Source organism: Diadema setosum, chromosome 8 (assembly GCF_964275005.1).
Source record: "Diadema setosum chromosome 8, eeDiaSeto1, whole genome shotgun sequence".
In the NCBI taxonomy this organism is placed as follows: domain Eukaryota; kingdom Metazoa; phylum Echinodermata; class Echinoidea; order Diadematoida; family Diadematidae; genus Diadema; species Diadema setosum.
Genome location: NC_092692.1, coordinates 39,195,961 through 39,212,688, shown reverse-complemented (window position 1 = coordinate 39,212,688; position 16,728 = coordinate 39,195,961). Strand labels below are relative to the sequence as shown.

Sequence of the window (16,728 nt, the reverse complement as noted above, 5' to 3'; positions counted from 1 at the left end):
TCCACCACTGAATTTCCAGTGATATATAATTACTTAACCATCTTGAAAGATAGGAGGGTAGAAACCTCTTTATGGACAATCTTAAAATTTGATGGCTTGTTACATCTTACAAGTATTGCTTAAGAGGTTGAATTGTATCATACCTAAGACATATATTACCTCGAAGAACTTAGACGAAAGTAGGAAATGGAGGAACTTCATGAAAAATAAACACAAAAACAATATTTCAGTATTGTTTAAAGATTGATTGAAGTTGAAACCATGAGACGTTGAAGTCCACTTCCTGAAGACACTTACAGAACTATCAGGAATATATAGAGAGAAAAGCCATCTAAATCATACCTGAAAAATCCCAAACATTCAGGAAGGATAATGAATGCATATTCCACAAATAAGAGCAAGTGTGTGAATGTTTAAGTTCAACCGCCAATAACAGTTTGTTAAGTTTGGAGGAAACAACTTGCAGAAAAATTCGAAGCCATGATGTCTTTTTATTCCACAAATCTTGCAAATTTTATGAGGCTGAACATCTTTTTATTACCCAGCTAGTTTGAACAAGATGCGAGAAAATGGTACAACAGAAATCTCTTAATAAAAGTGGTTAAAATGTGATGGATCATTTTAAGTAACATACCCAAAATACTGAACCGTTTGAAAGAGTCTTGATGAAATGTGAGACAGAGCAATGCAGAGAAACTTCTTTTTTAAAAAAAGTGAATGGATGGATGTGTATGCCAATTGTGTCAACATACAAAACTGTAAGTTTAAAGTGAAAACCCAAAGAAGAATGGAGAGCATCAAATTGAAAGGACACAAATACATTGTATTTAAGGGGGGGGGGGGTTAATGTGAACTGCATGGTAAATATACAGATCATCTATAGTGTACTTGCTCTCAAACAGCCAAAGTTTGTTAATTGGAATTTGCTGAGAAATCAGAGAAGCTAGCAAGGATTTAAATGATAATCACAGTCACTGTTTATTCCCCAGATCTTGCAAAGAGTAGTTTATAAATTTACAAGCTGAAATACTGAGCCAGCAAAATATCTGGAGAATGAAAAGCAGAATCTCAACCATGTAAAATTTTAAAGGCTGAAGGATATAATATTCTCAAAATTATATGAAAAAGTTTGATTTCAAGAATATTGAATGAGCTTAAAAGTGCCTAAAATAATATTGCAAAATGGAGACAATTCCTGAAAAGATCAAATAGCTCTATGTGTAGTCCACAAAAAGGGTCATGATGAGCTTAAAAGAAGTTGAATGTAAAGACTTATCAACTATCTCCAGTGAATTTTGCAAAAATTGCGAACAGTGGAAAGTCATTGGAAAGTACAGAGTAATAATTTTCTACAACTCTTTCTAAATTAACAAATGTAAGTTGACTCAAGAATACATGGAATCTAGCATCTGCAGAACACCAAAGAAATGAAAACTGATTTATTTGTTATTTACAAAAAAAATATCAAAAATAGAGTCATTTTTCCTACCTATAAATTCGGTAAGACTACGGACAATAAGAAACAAAAAGCAGATGTACATAATGCTCCTCACGTCAAAGTGGAATCATTTGGTTATAGTACAGTCTTCTGTTTCTCTACATGCGACAATATTACATTTCCCTGATTGATACTGAAATGTAAAGTATTTCCCTTTTTCCCTCTCTCTCTCTCTCTCTCTCTCTCTGGATGTTTTGTGTTCTATTGGTTAAAGTGTTTCAAATTAAACTTGCCTTATGTTTCCATACATATCACATGGTTTTCCCATGATTTCACATCAGGTTCTAACTGGTGTGTTCTAGAATGCTAAGATGTAAGGGTAGAACCATATTCTGCATATCCATGTTAATTTGACACTGACATCTGCCTGAAGAAATCCAATCATGAAACACACTTTATACCCCGATCGCTTGAGATCGTAGCATGAGCCCGGCGTAAACGCATCACTGTCGCTCCGATAGTATCACTGTTGTAGCGAGGTCTTGATAAGCGTACAAATATCGCAACACAGTCGGTTCGATCGCAGAAGCAGCGCGTCTCGTCGGCCTGGAAACGCGGCAACAACGTGGCAGAGTCGTATTATCATCGTGGCGCTGTCGCCTACAGCAGCGCAGATTGAGCGTAGAGAAACCGTAGTGTAATCGCCTCGGAGGCCAAATATGGAGACGGACGGCGATCGCGCCACGATTTGTTAAATCGTCACAGATCGCCATGGTCGCCTTCCTAGTGAGATGGGGGCCATGAAGTTGTTTTTTGTTTTTTTTTTGTCCCCAATCTTTAATAGGCCTATAACTTAAGTGTGTGTGCAGACAATGCTCCAACGCATGAACGCCCTCCAAACTGTCCACTGTGCAATGAACCAGCAGATCATTCAAGATATTAGACAGAAAGGCATCGTGACACACACACGGGCTGTTGTTCATGCCACTGTACGTATGTTCACATTCATTCAGTTTTCACAAGTGCCATTTTTTGATTCTCTCGATCTAGACGCTTCCAGTTGCTACAGACTTCGGCCTAGAACTGTCGGACTTCACAAACAGGTAATAGGTAATCTCGATACTCATTTATACACTTTACACGCATTTTCTCTCTGTGCACTGCGGTAAAACATTAATTCTATGCACCGCCAGATACGAGTCTGCAACCTGACATCCAGTATGAAAACTTTGCCATTTAAACTCCTTTTAAAGTGAAACTATAATCATGATGTCTATGTTTAGCTATACGACTATACACGTATAGACTAGAAAATAGAATTGAAGCAAGCAAACAGAAAAAAATGAAAGTCTTAACAAGTCTTCTGGAGTGAAGACCTATCTTTTCCAGCAACTTTGTGAGTAATATTGTGACACATTGTGGGAGCCAATTAAGCGCCTTTAAATGTTTCTACAGATAGTGCTTCTACTTCTGGAGCACATAATTTTTACTGTTTGAAGACTGTACTGCAGAAGGCAGACGATTTAAATCTAGATTATATTATAATTGGTGACATAAATTGTAATATGTTTGGGGATGTAGTCTCAAGGCAATCAAAACGTCTTATAGAGATCATCACGAATCAAAATTTGACTCAGCTTGTAAACTGTCCTACGAGGGTTTTGTAAAAAACTGAAACTACTTTGGATTTGATAATGACGAACAATGAAGATAAAGTTAATGATTGTGGAGTAATACCCATAAGTGTGCAGTGATCATTATATGGTTTATTGTACTTGGGGCAAAAACGAGTTCACATTGTGAATCATTGTCACAGTTATAAAGTTGTGCGTAATTTTAAGAATCCTACATCAGTGACGTCAATCACATCATATGGGAAAAGACTGAAAGTTGTGAAGATGTGAATAGCGCATATTGTTTCTTTGAAGAGATTGCTAGTCGAGGTGGTTAACAAGCACGCCCCTCTCAAGAAACAAAGGAACAGGAAACAAGAATCTCCATGAATGACATCAGATATTTTGGATCTTATTCACAAGAGGAATTTAAAGAAGAAATTTGCAGTAAAAACAAAGTTATACTGATTGGAAAGAATACAAACTGCCGAGAAATCAAGTTACTATAAAGATCCGTCAGGCAAAGACTGATTACATATCGAAAAGTGCAAAACTAAGTAAAATAACAATCAGCAAACAATGGCAAATTCGGCAGATTTTGAAAACTCTCATGCCAAGCAAAAAAGATTAAGACGGAGTAATATCTATTGAAGGTGAAAATGGTATCACCCACGACAGACAAGAAATTGGTAATGAATGTAATATTTGTTGTTGTTGTTATTGATATTGAAGTATGAATTCAACAGCAGAAATCACAGCATGTCAATACCAGCACGTCAGCCAAAGAATATCAGAAGTTTTTGCACGCAAATTGGCAACATTTAGACTAGAACCCGTGTGTGAACAAGATGTTCGAGATAATTATATATTGGTGAAGTTACCCGATAAAAATCATGCGTTAGAGACTATGGTTTACATAATCGATATATATATATATATATATATATATATATATATATATATATATAAAAGACAACGAGGTTTAACTAAAATTAAAACTTTCCCGAGTTCATCCTATTCACAAACGTGGCAATCGGTCACAACCCAATGACGAATTACCGACCAATATCTGTATTGCAGGTCACAGATAAAACTTTAGAGAAGTGTGTGTTTAACCAATTATTTATACTTACCTTAGCGACAATCATAAAATAGTAAATCAGTCCGGGCTCAGACCTGGTCACTCAATTTTAACTGCGCTACTGAAAGTCACAGAAGACTGGTTACATAACATGGATATGGGTATAATGATTGGTATGGCCACAATAGATCTCCGAAAGGCCTTTGATACGGTAGAGCAGTCTATGCTCGTTGATAAACTAAGGCTGAATGGATTCTGATAGCAGTGAATGGTGTCGAGTTTTTGCTTCAACATGCTAAGTGCGGTTTGCCACAGGGGTGTAATCTAGGCCCTCTTTTATTAATGTTATTGTATCAATGGCCTTCCCATGTTTCAACCAATGTAGTGTTACATAATATTATGCAGATATATTGTCCTGATGACAAACCTGCGACATTGAGTCTAAATTGAATAGGGATTTACAGAATATTTCAGACTGGCTTTATAATCGCCTTGCATTAAATGGGAAGAAATGTGAAGGTATGTGGATTGGGTCACGCAAGAGAATCAAAGGCAAGATGTCGAATCTTTGCATTGATAACATAAATATAAATCAGGTTAGTACATGTAAATACCTCGGAGTATTTATTGATAGCTGTTTCAGTTGGGACAAACATGTTGAATATCTTTGTTAATCAACAGTAAGAAATTTATATTTACTAAAACGTATTAGGCATTGCTTTCCTCAAGAAACAGCACTACTTTTTTTTTATGAGACAATAACACAGAGCAAACTAGATTATTGTGATGTAGTCTGGAATAACATAAACAAAAAGAATGTTCAAAACTGCAAATCTTACAAAACAGATTGCTCAAGACTGTTCTGCGCGTTGAAAATAGGTATTCAGCTACCCTTACTCATTGTCAGTTGATATGTTAGAACAAAGACGAGCAAAGCATACTTTATGTATGATGTATAGAATAGTTGCGACTTCAGCACCGGAGTATATTACTAGCAAATTTGAGCTGGAAAGTTCCCCATTATAAAACATATGAAACAATTTGCAAACTTTGTCATTACCTCGGTTACATACACTTTTTAAGAAGAAAAGCTTGAGACATTATGGGGCAAAATTATGGAGCGATTTACGAACTGATCTTACACTGAAACACCTGTACGATAGCTTGAAACGGAATATAAACCGTTATTTTGTTTTCAACATTTGATTACAAAAGTATGTATTTTTTCTCATTGTATGACTGTAAATACACCATGTTGTGTATTTGTTTATAGTGTCTGATTGATTATTCTTTCCTTTCATTTCTTTTTGTATCGTATTGTATTGTATTGGATTGTATATTTCTATGTTTTTTTTATCCGTGCATGGACATGTTGAAAAACTCATTTGGAAATGCTATCATAGCTTGATAAGCATATCTATGCCCGACAAACAAAATGACACCAAAGAGGTTTTGCCACCTCAGATGGTACCAATATCTGGCCTGGCCCATGGACTAATCATCGTCCGATTCGCGTGCATGATGACAGATATCGCGTACTTCGCGCATATGAGCATCCAACGCAGTCGACTCGGGACAGAGACGGCCCACCTGGCAAGAAAGAACTCGATCCCGGCAAGCAAATCTCTATCCGTACTGATCTTCCCAGCTTGCATGAAACGCGAAAGGGGAAAGCTCTCATCAATCGCTTATGATCTCCGAAAGAAGCAGCACTTCTCTACTAGAATCAAGATAATTGGCACCAGGATATTACTGCAAACTCGCCCAAAATCGACTGGTAATGCCCCAAGCAGCTGGTCATACTGGTCTGGTTTTCAGGCGTAAGCATTTCACCCATTTGTTATTCCTGAAACGCTTGACAAAATTTGTGTTGCGATATTGTTGAAGAAAATGCCAGAATCATCCATTATTTTTTTTCTGATCATGTATCCCTGTTCTCTATTATACACCGTTCCATAAATATATGTCATAACAATAATATGCTTGTCCATTCTATTCTACTACTTATCATTATTTCATTATACTGCAACTTCAACGCACATCCAAAAGTCTTGGGTGATGATATGCCTGACAATAATGGCATTATGTTTAATATTCTTCTTGTGTCATTTATATTCCACTTTCAATTACACATTTTGCTTCTTTAAGGCACCCTCTGGTGATGCCATCGTATGCTCTAACTTTGATAATTTCTTTTTTTAACACGTTAAAAATTTAGATAATCTCTGATCAGAGGATAACCTGCCGCTGATCTAATCCCATAAAGTACAAAGTAACTTTAACCAGTGACTGGTGGACTTCTCAACTGATTAAGGATTTATCTCGGTTTTTTTTTAAGTGTGTTGTTGCTCTTCCTGTTTAGTTCCTTCGCTAAATGTTGCCATAATATCTCATCAGTCGATATATTGCATACGTGCAAGTATACACTACCTTGCCACTTGAGTATAATGGACTGTTTTGGAATGATATAACTAGCAAAATTAATAATCTTTCTTTTTCATAACGATGACAAGTGCACAATGTAATGAACCAACGAAATTCATAGATTCTATTTTGATCATTTAGCTCTCTATAAGTGTTGATAATTGATTGATTATTATAATCTTGTTTATGATATTTATATATGATATGAATATACATATTTTTATGCTGTTGGTTTATCAAATGTATACATTCATAAAGACTAATTATGCGATTCATGTCTGAGTGCATGTCGGCATTTAATATCAGTACGAAAATCCTGTAAGGATGATGGTCGCCCGAAATCTGTAAACAACTGTACATGGACATCATACACGGAGGCTAACGCACATTCAGGCGAAAGATGAGGCAGAGCAGACTTGCCGTACCGGTACACAATAACCTGGTCGAGGAGATAGAAGCATCTCGACATGATGATCCTCAACTCTACAAACGACTTGTGAGGGAGAACACCCGGACGAGCTCCTCAACCCTCACATAATGTATTGTGTGGGAAGGCGTGCAGTACTCCAACAAGGAAATCCTGAAGGGACGGGATAAATACCTTTGTTCACTCTCCAACCCTTAAACTGCTCATACCATGGCAGAGGATGAAGCTGGGACACTTGACCGTGATGATGATCAATTGATCACCTTCACTTCAAGAGATCTCCACACTGCTATGCAATTGAAGGTCTCAAACCCAAGAAGGCTGAAGGCTTGGACCAAGTGGCGCCAGAACACCTTCTTCACTCACGGGCCAGTATTTCAACTCCTGCTTCCTACCATTTTGAATACGTTCCTCAGATGTACAGACCTCGTCCGGAGTTCAAGAGAGATGTTATTATACCTATCAACAAGGGAAAGGGTAAACCCCTCACAGATTCTTGGAACTATCGAGGAATGGGTGCACTTGGAACAGTCTTTTACAAGGTGTTTGAGCTGCTGTTGAAACCCAGTCTCGAACAATTATTGCTCCAACACGTCCAAAGAGGCATGCATCCCAGACATCCTTCAATCAGGCTTTCAAAAAGACCACTCGTGCATCATGACAGCTCTCTCCCTCAACTTTATCATGGGGATGAACACTGCAAAGCGATATGACCTATATTGCCCTGCTGGATGCCACCAATTGCAAGGCATTTGATACTGTCTGACATGATGGACTCTTCTCCATGCACAAGCTCCATGAGGCAGCCATCCAAGGAAACCTCTGGAAAAGAAAGAAACCTGTACCGAGGACTAGAGAGCATGGTCCTATGGAATGGAATCCTCATCCAACCCTTTCCTGTCACTCAAGGCATGAGGCAAGGTGGGGTTTTATCCCCCTGCCTGTACCTGGTGTATATAGATGGTCTCCTGAAGGCCCTGAGATCAACGAACGTGGGATGCTTCCTAGGCCAGGAATTCCTCAGTGCCCTAGTCCTTGGTGATGATGTGGCACTTATCAGTTCAACGCCAGAAGATGTACAAACCATGTAACGCACAAATACTCCTCCGAGTGGAAGTACAAGATCAATCCCTCAAAGAATGCTATCATCTCTTCTACACACAGCCCGTAAAGCCATTGGCATCTTGGTGGAAACGCTATTGCACTAGTGGAGGAACACCCACATCTGGGCATTAACCGTACTTTCTCCTTCCTTGACCCTACTCCAACAATGACATCAAGAGGTAAGAATACATGGTATGCCCGTGCTGAGGGGCTCACCAGTGCAGATTGACACCAAGTACAGTCACTGCCCTCTGGAAGCGTTTCTGCCTTCTACGCATGCTCTATGGAGTGGAGGTTTGCCATCTGAACAAACGAATGCTTGCTGACCTTGACAGAACGCAGTGCCTGCCTGTTCAAAGTTATCCTTGGCCTTACCCGCAGAACAGGAAATAAGGCGGTCTCCATACTCGCCAAGCTCCCTCACCCCCAGTCACTGATGAAGCTGACAAGCAATTTCTCAGACTTTTTGGAAAATTCCCCTGCTCCCTCATGACAGAATCGAAAGGAGATTGCTTATGAATGCCATCTGCCAAGTACCGACTATAGTCACATGCACAGCTGAGACCTCAAAATCAAGCTTGCTTTGTACGCATTCCCTTCCATAGACGAGCTCGTCACTTCACCAGCCCCTCCACACACCTGGAAGTTGATGATGAGATGTGCCGTGGAAGAACATCGCATGACATCACCAAGAAGGCAGTCAGCACAAAGCTGTCACTGCACCTACTTTCCACCGTCCTGGGTCACGGACATAAACTCTTGTCCTGCCCTCCATCATTCCCTCACAACGTCTCCGACCAGCAATACCCATCAAAGCTCAACTGCTCAGCAGGGTATACCCAACCAAATCTCGCCTACACACCATAAGAGGCAAAACAAGCCCAGGATGCCTTTGTGGCTGTACTGATGAAACAGTGACCCACCTGGTGGGTGAATGCTCACTGTACAAAACCCTCACCAAGTGGCCAAAGCAATGGAAAACACATCTCACCAAAACCGCAACACCACTCGAATGCTTTACAAGACTCACTCTTCTTGGATCTTGCTGCAACTCCATCTCCCTCTCAGACTGGAGAAACCCCTCTCTGTTTGATAATCTATCTCTGAGCTTTCTTCTTGACATACATACTAAACGTACAACTGTATCAGAATCATTGTAATCCTGTGACTTTGTCTACTATTCATACATAATCCTCACGTTTTAGACAACTCTGCAACTTTGGCAGTTCTTCTGACTGGAGGAATCCAAGCAAAGAAGAAAGAAGAAATATATCAGTACATATGTCGGTAAGTGTGTCAGTACAGCTGTATGTGCATAATATGCATGTATGCCTCAATGTGTATAGTATTATGACGTGTGTATTGTAACTATGTACATAATAATGTTGATGTGCATGTGTCAGTGTATGAGTGTCTGTATGCATATCTGTATAACAATGTATACCTTCATAAAGACTACTCTTATGTATAATGCAAGCACTTTCTTTCCGTGACTTGTCTTCACATCCTTCTTCTTTCTCTCTTGCCCTCTAACTTTCTCGTTTACTTTCTTCCTCTCTCTCACATCTCCTTACCCCATCTGTTACCATTTATCTACTTTGTCATCACTTTCTGTCGATTTGGAACGATGTGCTTGTGCATTCATCGCAGCTGGCTACCATGAAATTCAGAGCGTTATGTATAGCGGCCCGGTGTGAGGCTCAATGTTTTGTACAAGCATGGACCTACTACACATCATGGACTATGAACGGAGGTCTTTCTTTGATCCCATCATCACCGCTGCTACCTGATTATGTGCATCTTAATGAGAGTACATTCAGAATGTTTGGACAATGACAATTGTGTAATCACGCATCGTCACTGACAAAAAACAAACAAACAAAAAAACAGTTTCCCTCATCCCTTCATTGCGGCCTTATTTGGCTGAGCTAGGTGCCTTTTCAGACTTTACTGCCTTTGAATAAACACCAATGATGGGGAAATCATAGCTCGGTTAACTTCATTTGCGAAATGCACGTATTTTACGAGAGAAAGCAAATATTTCGGCAGGTTGGTTGTAACTTGTAATCGAATTTTTTTCATTTTTTGGCACATTGTTTCAGAGTTTAATGGACAGTAATGGTAGACGACATGTATGTCCTACCATTAAGCAACATCACATGCACGTCCTCAAGCGTCCACCTCAGTAGTTATGATTATACTAATTTTGCGACACGAAATTTGTCATGATTTGAGGTTTGCTGCTCCCCATCATTGTCGATTTTGCAAAGGCAGTTCAGTATGAAAAGGTACCTCAGCGAAATAAAACCTAAATGAGGGAAACGGTTATTTTGTCAGTGACGATGCACGATTGCACAATCGTCAATGTCCAAACATCTGAATGTATACTCATCAAGATGCACATAATGAGGTGGCGGTGATGCAGGTCGGATGAAAGAAAGATCTCCGTTCATAGTCCATGTGTGTATAGTACGTCCATGCTTTAGTATTGATCGGATGAAATTGGACAGTGATAATATCTCAAGTAAGTTTCTTTAAACATTTTTGTCTTCTTCCTTTCTTCCGCTCATTTCAAACCCTACACGTGTTACAGATCACTCTGCTACCCTTATTGATAACCTGTTTTGTAGTGTTTTACCCCTCCCGGATTCTGTTATATTTCTTTCAGATACGACTGATCATTTTCCAATAATGACTTATTCTACTCTTAAAGGTCCAGTTTACCTTTGGGAGCAGTGATTTCAAAAATGTTCAAGATATCACATTTGATGCATTATATGTGTAGGTCTGTTGTATCACAAAACATCCTACCATATAAAATCTTCGCAATAAAGCCTAAAATATAAGGAGATACGAGTGTTTTTCTCAATAAACCGTAACTGTAGATGGTTTAGTCTGGAAACATTTTTATTATAACCATTGTTCACATTTTGTGTATTTAACAACACTAAACATCGATTGTACAGATCTAAAATTTTACAGTGGTTGTTTCTATACCTAACTCACATTTTAGAACTATTTTAAAGCACTATTGCTGGGTTTTTGTTTCATCTGCAAATGGTAAATTATGCCTTTAAGACATCAGCTAATATTGTTAAACCATCTGCACTTCCTTAATTTATTGGCAGAGTTTCGTATGAAAAAAAAAGCTGGTCTTGACGCGACAGTGGTCGAGAGTGTTTGAAAGTGATGATATTAATTTGTCTTTTGATAATTTTACGAAATTTTAGATCACCATTTGGATGAAATAATTCCAAAACAAAACAAAAAATAAATCAGATTACAAAAGACATCTAGGTAACCGTAGATTTACAAATCAATTCTTCGTTCAATCAATAGGAAAAAAATCAGTTATATTATAAATACAAATGGAAAAAAGTGAGTTATCTAAGAATAAATTCACATCTTATAAAAATATTTTAACAATTATTTCACGTTCTGAAAAGAAAAACAAATATTACTCAAAGTTATTATTTAGATATAAGTTTGATATGAAAAATACTCGAAAGGTTGTAAAAAATCTATTCTTATTTCTCAAAAATAGGTGAAACGTATGCTTAATATATCCCTGCCACACAACCATTTCATTGAATTCTTAGGTCAAATTTTACTTATCAAGTTATCACATTATGGAATACGTGGGAAGGCCTTGGAGTGGTTCAAGAGCTATTTGTCTAATAGAAGACACTTTGTAACAATTAAAAATGATAACTCGTTGATTAGAGAAGTCAAATGTGGGGTTCCTCAGGGAAGTCTGTTAGGGCCGTTAATATTCATCATTTATATCAATGATTTTCGTCAAGAAAGCTCTTTCCTTTATACATATTGCCGACGATACTAATGTATTTTTGCTCACACTGATATTGATGTACTTTTACAAAAAGTTGATAGCGAATTGAAAAAAGTAACAAATTGGGTTAGAGCTAATAAGCTATCGTTGAATGTTCAAAAAACCAACATGCTTTTAGTAATACTGTTGGCATTCAAGTACAGATATAGTTTTGGATGAGACATATTTCATATTTTAAATTCCATGGTTTTTTGAGATGATAAACTTTCTTGGAAATTGGATATTGATTTTATTTGTAATATAATTTCACACGTTATACTTGTTATAGGCGTTATCAATGGACTAAAATTGTGTTTCACTCAAAAATCACATACTTATGTTGTACTCGTCATTGATATTGCCTTATCCTAATCACGGATTTTTAGTTTTGGGCAACACTCGCCAAAATTTGTTGGATAGTGTTGCTTTTGCACAAAAAAAAAAATGTTCCGCTTCATTTGTTATTCTCCCATACCTTCTCATACAAATATATCGTTTGCTTCTAATAAGCTGTTAAAAATTAGAGATTTGCTTTTATTTAATGTAGGACACTTTATGGATAAGTAAAACAATAACTTTCTTCCTTTTATCTTCCATTCCATGTTCCTAAAAAAAAATCAGTCATTTCATGAATATCCAACTCGACGTTCTAATGAATATGATTTGCCTCTTTTTTGTACGATTTTTATAGCCAAAAACACATTTGTTTATACTGGCATGAATTATTGGAATTTCTTGAATCCCGATATTAAAAAATACCCCCTCTATATTTAAAAGGAAACTTATTTTTTGTTTCATTCTTATAATTCTACTGAATCGAATTAACCAGCTTTTATAACCCCTTATCTAAGAACCTACGTTATCACCTATTGATTGCCGCGTATATTCTAGCTCCTATCATTAATATACGTATATAAAGTTAGGATATATCCGCGATTATATCTCTATCACCTTGTTCTGTCTCGCGTCACATTTTTTTTTCTCTCGACATACTTCTGACGAGATGGCTGTCTCTGCTGAACGTTTTTATCTGTTCTGTTCTGTTCTCTTTGTATCGTCTCATAGTCAACTCTCCGTTGTACTGTTGCTCCTATTGCAGACCCGTTTCATGTTTACTCGTCTGTATCTATTTATTAATTCATGTTTTCTTTAAAAGCAGGGTTGTCCCGTTCAGAGCCCCAATGGCCTGCTTTGCAAGGGAGCCCTTCATCATATACAAAGGTTACATAAACAAATACGGATTACAAATAATATCGAGTAACATATGTACAAATGGAAAATACAACGAAAACATATGGAAACATAATACGACATAATACAAGTGGTGGTCATACGAAATAATAACTAAATCAAAAGATAGACTGGTGAAGCCGGAGGCGTTTCTTGAAAGTTTGTAATGAAGGGGATGATTGAACGGAAATTGGTAATGAATTGAATATTTTAAAGGCGGAGTATGAGAAGGAACGTTTTTATTGTCTGTTTTTGGCTTAGGTAACTATAACTGATTTGTTAGGACATGTCTGGTAGGATATATAACGTTACGTCGGAATAGAAGTCTACAAAGATAAGATGGGGCTGCGTCATTAACTATTTTATAGGCCAAGGTACAATACTGATATTTTAATCTTTTTTCAATGGATTGCAATTGAAATGTGTCTAATTAGCTAACTGTCGATGTCCGATAATCTGCATTTAATACCAAACGAGAATATTTATTTTGACATATTTGAAGTCTATAAGGATCCCCATACTGTGCAACAATAATCACCGAGAATCACAAAAGAATAATATAATTGGATTATATCTTTTGCTAAACAGTGCTTAATTCTACGTATACACATAATAACATACAGTACTTTTCTTATAACTTCATTTACCTGAGACCAGTCGAGGTTTTGGTCAACCATCACACCGAGGTATTTAAACTTTGTGACATTCTCAAGTCTTCTCTCGTTCATGGTAATTTCTAACTCGGAGATCTTTTTCTTACGGGACTTAAATAACATTACTTTTGTTTTATCCGTATTAACCATCATTCTATTTTCCATAAACCATTGACTTAAAACATGTATATCTGTTTGAAGCTGTTTTTGCACTGACTTCACGCCAAATCCTGAGGAAAAGACGGCAGTATCATCTGCATAAAGGGATATATTTGTTTGGGGATGAAGAGGAAGGTAAGCTATATCATTGATGTACATACAAAATAGTCGGGGACCTACAATGGATCCCTGCGGAACCCCCGCATAGACTGGAAGAAAATCACTAGTCACTCCCCTAAATGTCACACATTGTTGTCTACCTGTTATATAAGACTTAAACCATGCCAGCTCCACCCCTTTAATACCAAAACAAGACAGCTTCGTTAATAGAAGATCGTGTGGGATAGTGTCGAAAGTCTTTTTCAAATCTAAAAAGACTGCACATGTCAATCGCCCTTTATCGAGGTTATCGTAAATAAAATCGCAGAACTCGGTTAAGCACGTACAATGCGTCTGTCTTTCTGGTGGACTTCCAGATTTTTTCCTTGCTTTTAATTGATGTTTTTCTTCTGAGGTGCCCACATCCTACAAGGTTCATCTCTCTGGTGGGTCCCTTTTCGAATATTGCATATTGTTTACTTCTAATCACTTGAGTTTTATGATAATATATGATTATCTTAAAGGACAAGTTCACCTTCATACACATGTGGGTTGAGTGAATGCAACAATATTAGCAGAACACATCAATGAGAGTTTGAGGAAAATCGGACAATCCATTCAAAAGTTATGAATTTTTGAAGTTTCTGCTCAGTCACGGCTGGATGAGAAGACTACTATAACTTGTGATGTCATATGAGTACAACTATATAAAGAAAGTATAAAGAAAATTCAAGATATTCTCACTTTTCTCACGTAATAAAAAAACACTCGACTTCTTTCTTTCAGAAGTCAGGGGAAATAATATTACCCCTAACATAAGTCAGTAACATGTCGAAGAAATGTGCACTTTATTCAAAAAGTCAAGTTTTGTGAAATTCTCTTTTTATTTTCCTTATATTGTTGTACGCATGTGACATCATGCACTCTAGTAGTCTTCTCCTCCAGCAGTGATTGCACAGATACTTTAAAAATTCATAACTTTTGAACGGATTGTCGGATTTTTCACTGATGTGTTCTACTAATACTGTTGCCCTCACTCAATCCACATGTATATGAAGGTGAACTTGTCCTTTAAGGTGCTACAGTCATCGCACATTCTTTTCAGCCTACATAGTTTTACGGACCTTTTTTTTTTCTGTGACCAAAAAAGTGACGTCTATATGCGTATATGTTTTTGTCGAAAAGTGAAATAAAGGTTGAATTGAATTGAATTGAATTGAATTGGTTGCATCAATCTCATCCATACGAAGTAGTCTGTTACTGCTGTATTTGAGATGCATTATCACAAAAAAAAAAAAAAAAATCAGTGTTCACTTTTAGAAAAGCTTCCTACCAGTATACTTCCTTCCAAGCAATGTTCTTCCTTCTAATATCTCACTCAAGTTTGCTGATAAATCAGAGGACCCTGTTTCATCTAACTTCATCTAAAGATGGCATCAGGTTCCGTCAACTTATGTACACTTGTCAGCATGATGCTGATGATAACTCATTGCCATGGCAACGCTGAGAGAGACCCCATCGTCACAGGGACGTACATTAGAGATGAAATCAATCCAAGAATCCTGTCACCACATCTTCAGGCTGAACAGCCAGCTTTACATGAAGTATCCCCAAACTGTTCGCAGGACCTACTAGACCTCCTCGTCCAGAAAGAAGGTTTGATACCTGGTAGGTTGTGTTTGGGGCGAGCTCAGTAGTGACCAGAGTGTTTCGCTCGGGGTCATACTCCAGTTTCACCTCTGCTTTATTGTCAGATCATATACGTCAGTTTGCTCACCATTCAATAATGAATAAGCTTGATCAGGGAGGTGTCTTGTCTCACCTAGCTGCCATGGCCTGATTTATGGAGTCATCCCACAAGACCGACACCCATGAGTCCTAGAGCCCACGAGTTCGATACTAGGCAAATAAAGCCCCCTAGACCGACACTATAGGGTAAAAACAGCCAACAAGTTCGACAGACATACAACACGGGGTTCAATGTGTTGGTCTCGTGGGCCTTATTTGCTTAGTGCCGAACACATGGGCTGTGTGACTCGTGGACTGCATAACTTGTAGACTGTATGACTCGTGGGTGTCGGTCTCGTGACGTGTACCCTGATTTATAACCACTTTCCTTCTTCGCACTCGTGACATTCTAAGCAGTAATACCGTGGCCGTGATATGTGGTAATATAAAGGCTATACCATTGTATTACCATGGTTTTTCTGCAGTGCTATTTGCAATACCATGGAAATACAATAGATATAATGATCATTTTATGGTACAAGTAGTAATACCATGGATGGTCGTGCTGTATAGTAATGAAAGGAACTTGATCAACATGGTTATTCTGTGATACCATGGTTATACGGGGTCATCCCACTAGACCAACACCCACGGGTCAAACAGCCTACGAGTTCGACATTGAAAACAAGTCCACGAATCGTACAGCTCACGAGTCATGCAGCCCATGAGTTCGACACTTGGCAAATAAAGCCCATGAGTTCGAGTTATACTACATGGTAAATGTGGTTTTACAATGGTAATGTGTATTTTTCAAGGAAAATTTAAGTGCTTCACATACCATGCATGCCGTCAAGGCTCCTCTGCATCATTCTGCCCATGCCCAATGGCATTTGTGTGTAGGCTCAATCAGCAATGAATTATACACTGTAAAAACATGGGTGTT

General features: G+C 37.9%; 1 protein-coding gene across 1 annotated transcript in view; it reads left to right on the top strand.

The window, feature by feature from the left end:
• Positions 1–15,487: 15,487 nt before the first annotated feature.
• LOC140232259 (uncharacterized) overlaps positions 15,488–16,728 on the top strand; it is a 53,276-nt gene continuing 52,035 nt past the window's right edge. Inside the window, exon 1 of the mRNA XM_072312392.1 lies at positions 15,488–15,725. Within this exon, the coding sequence (XP_072168493.1) occupies positions 15,488–15,725 (238 nt within the window). The remainder of the gene's footprint in view (positions 15,726–16,728) is intronic.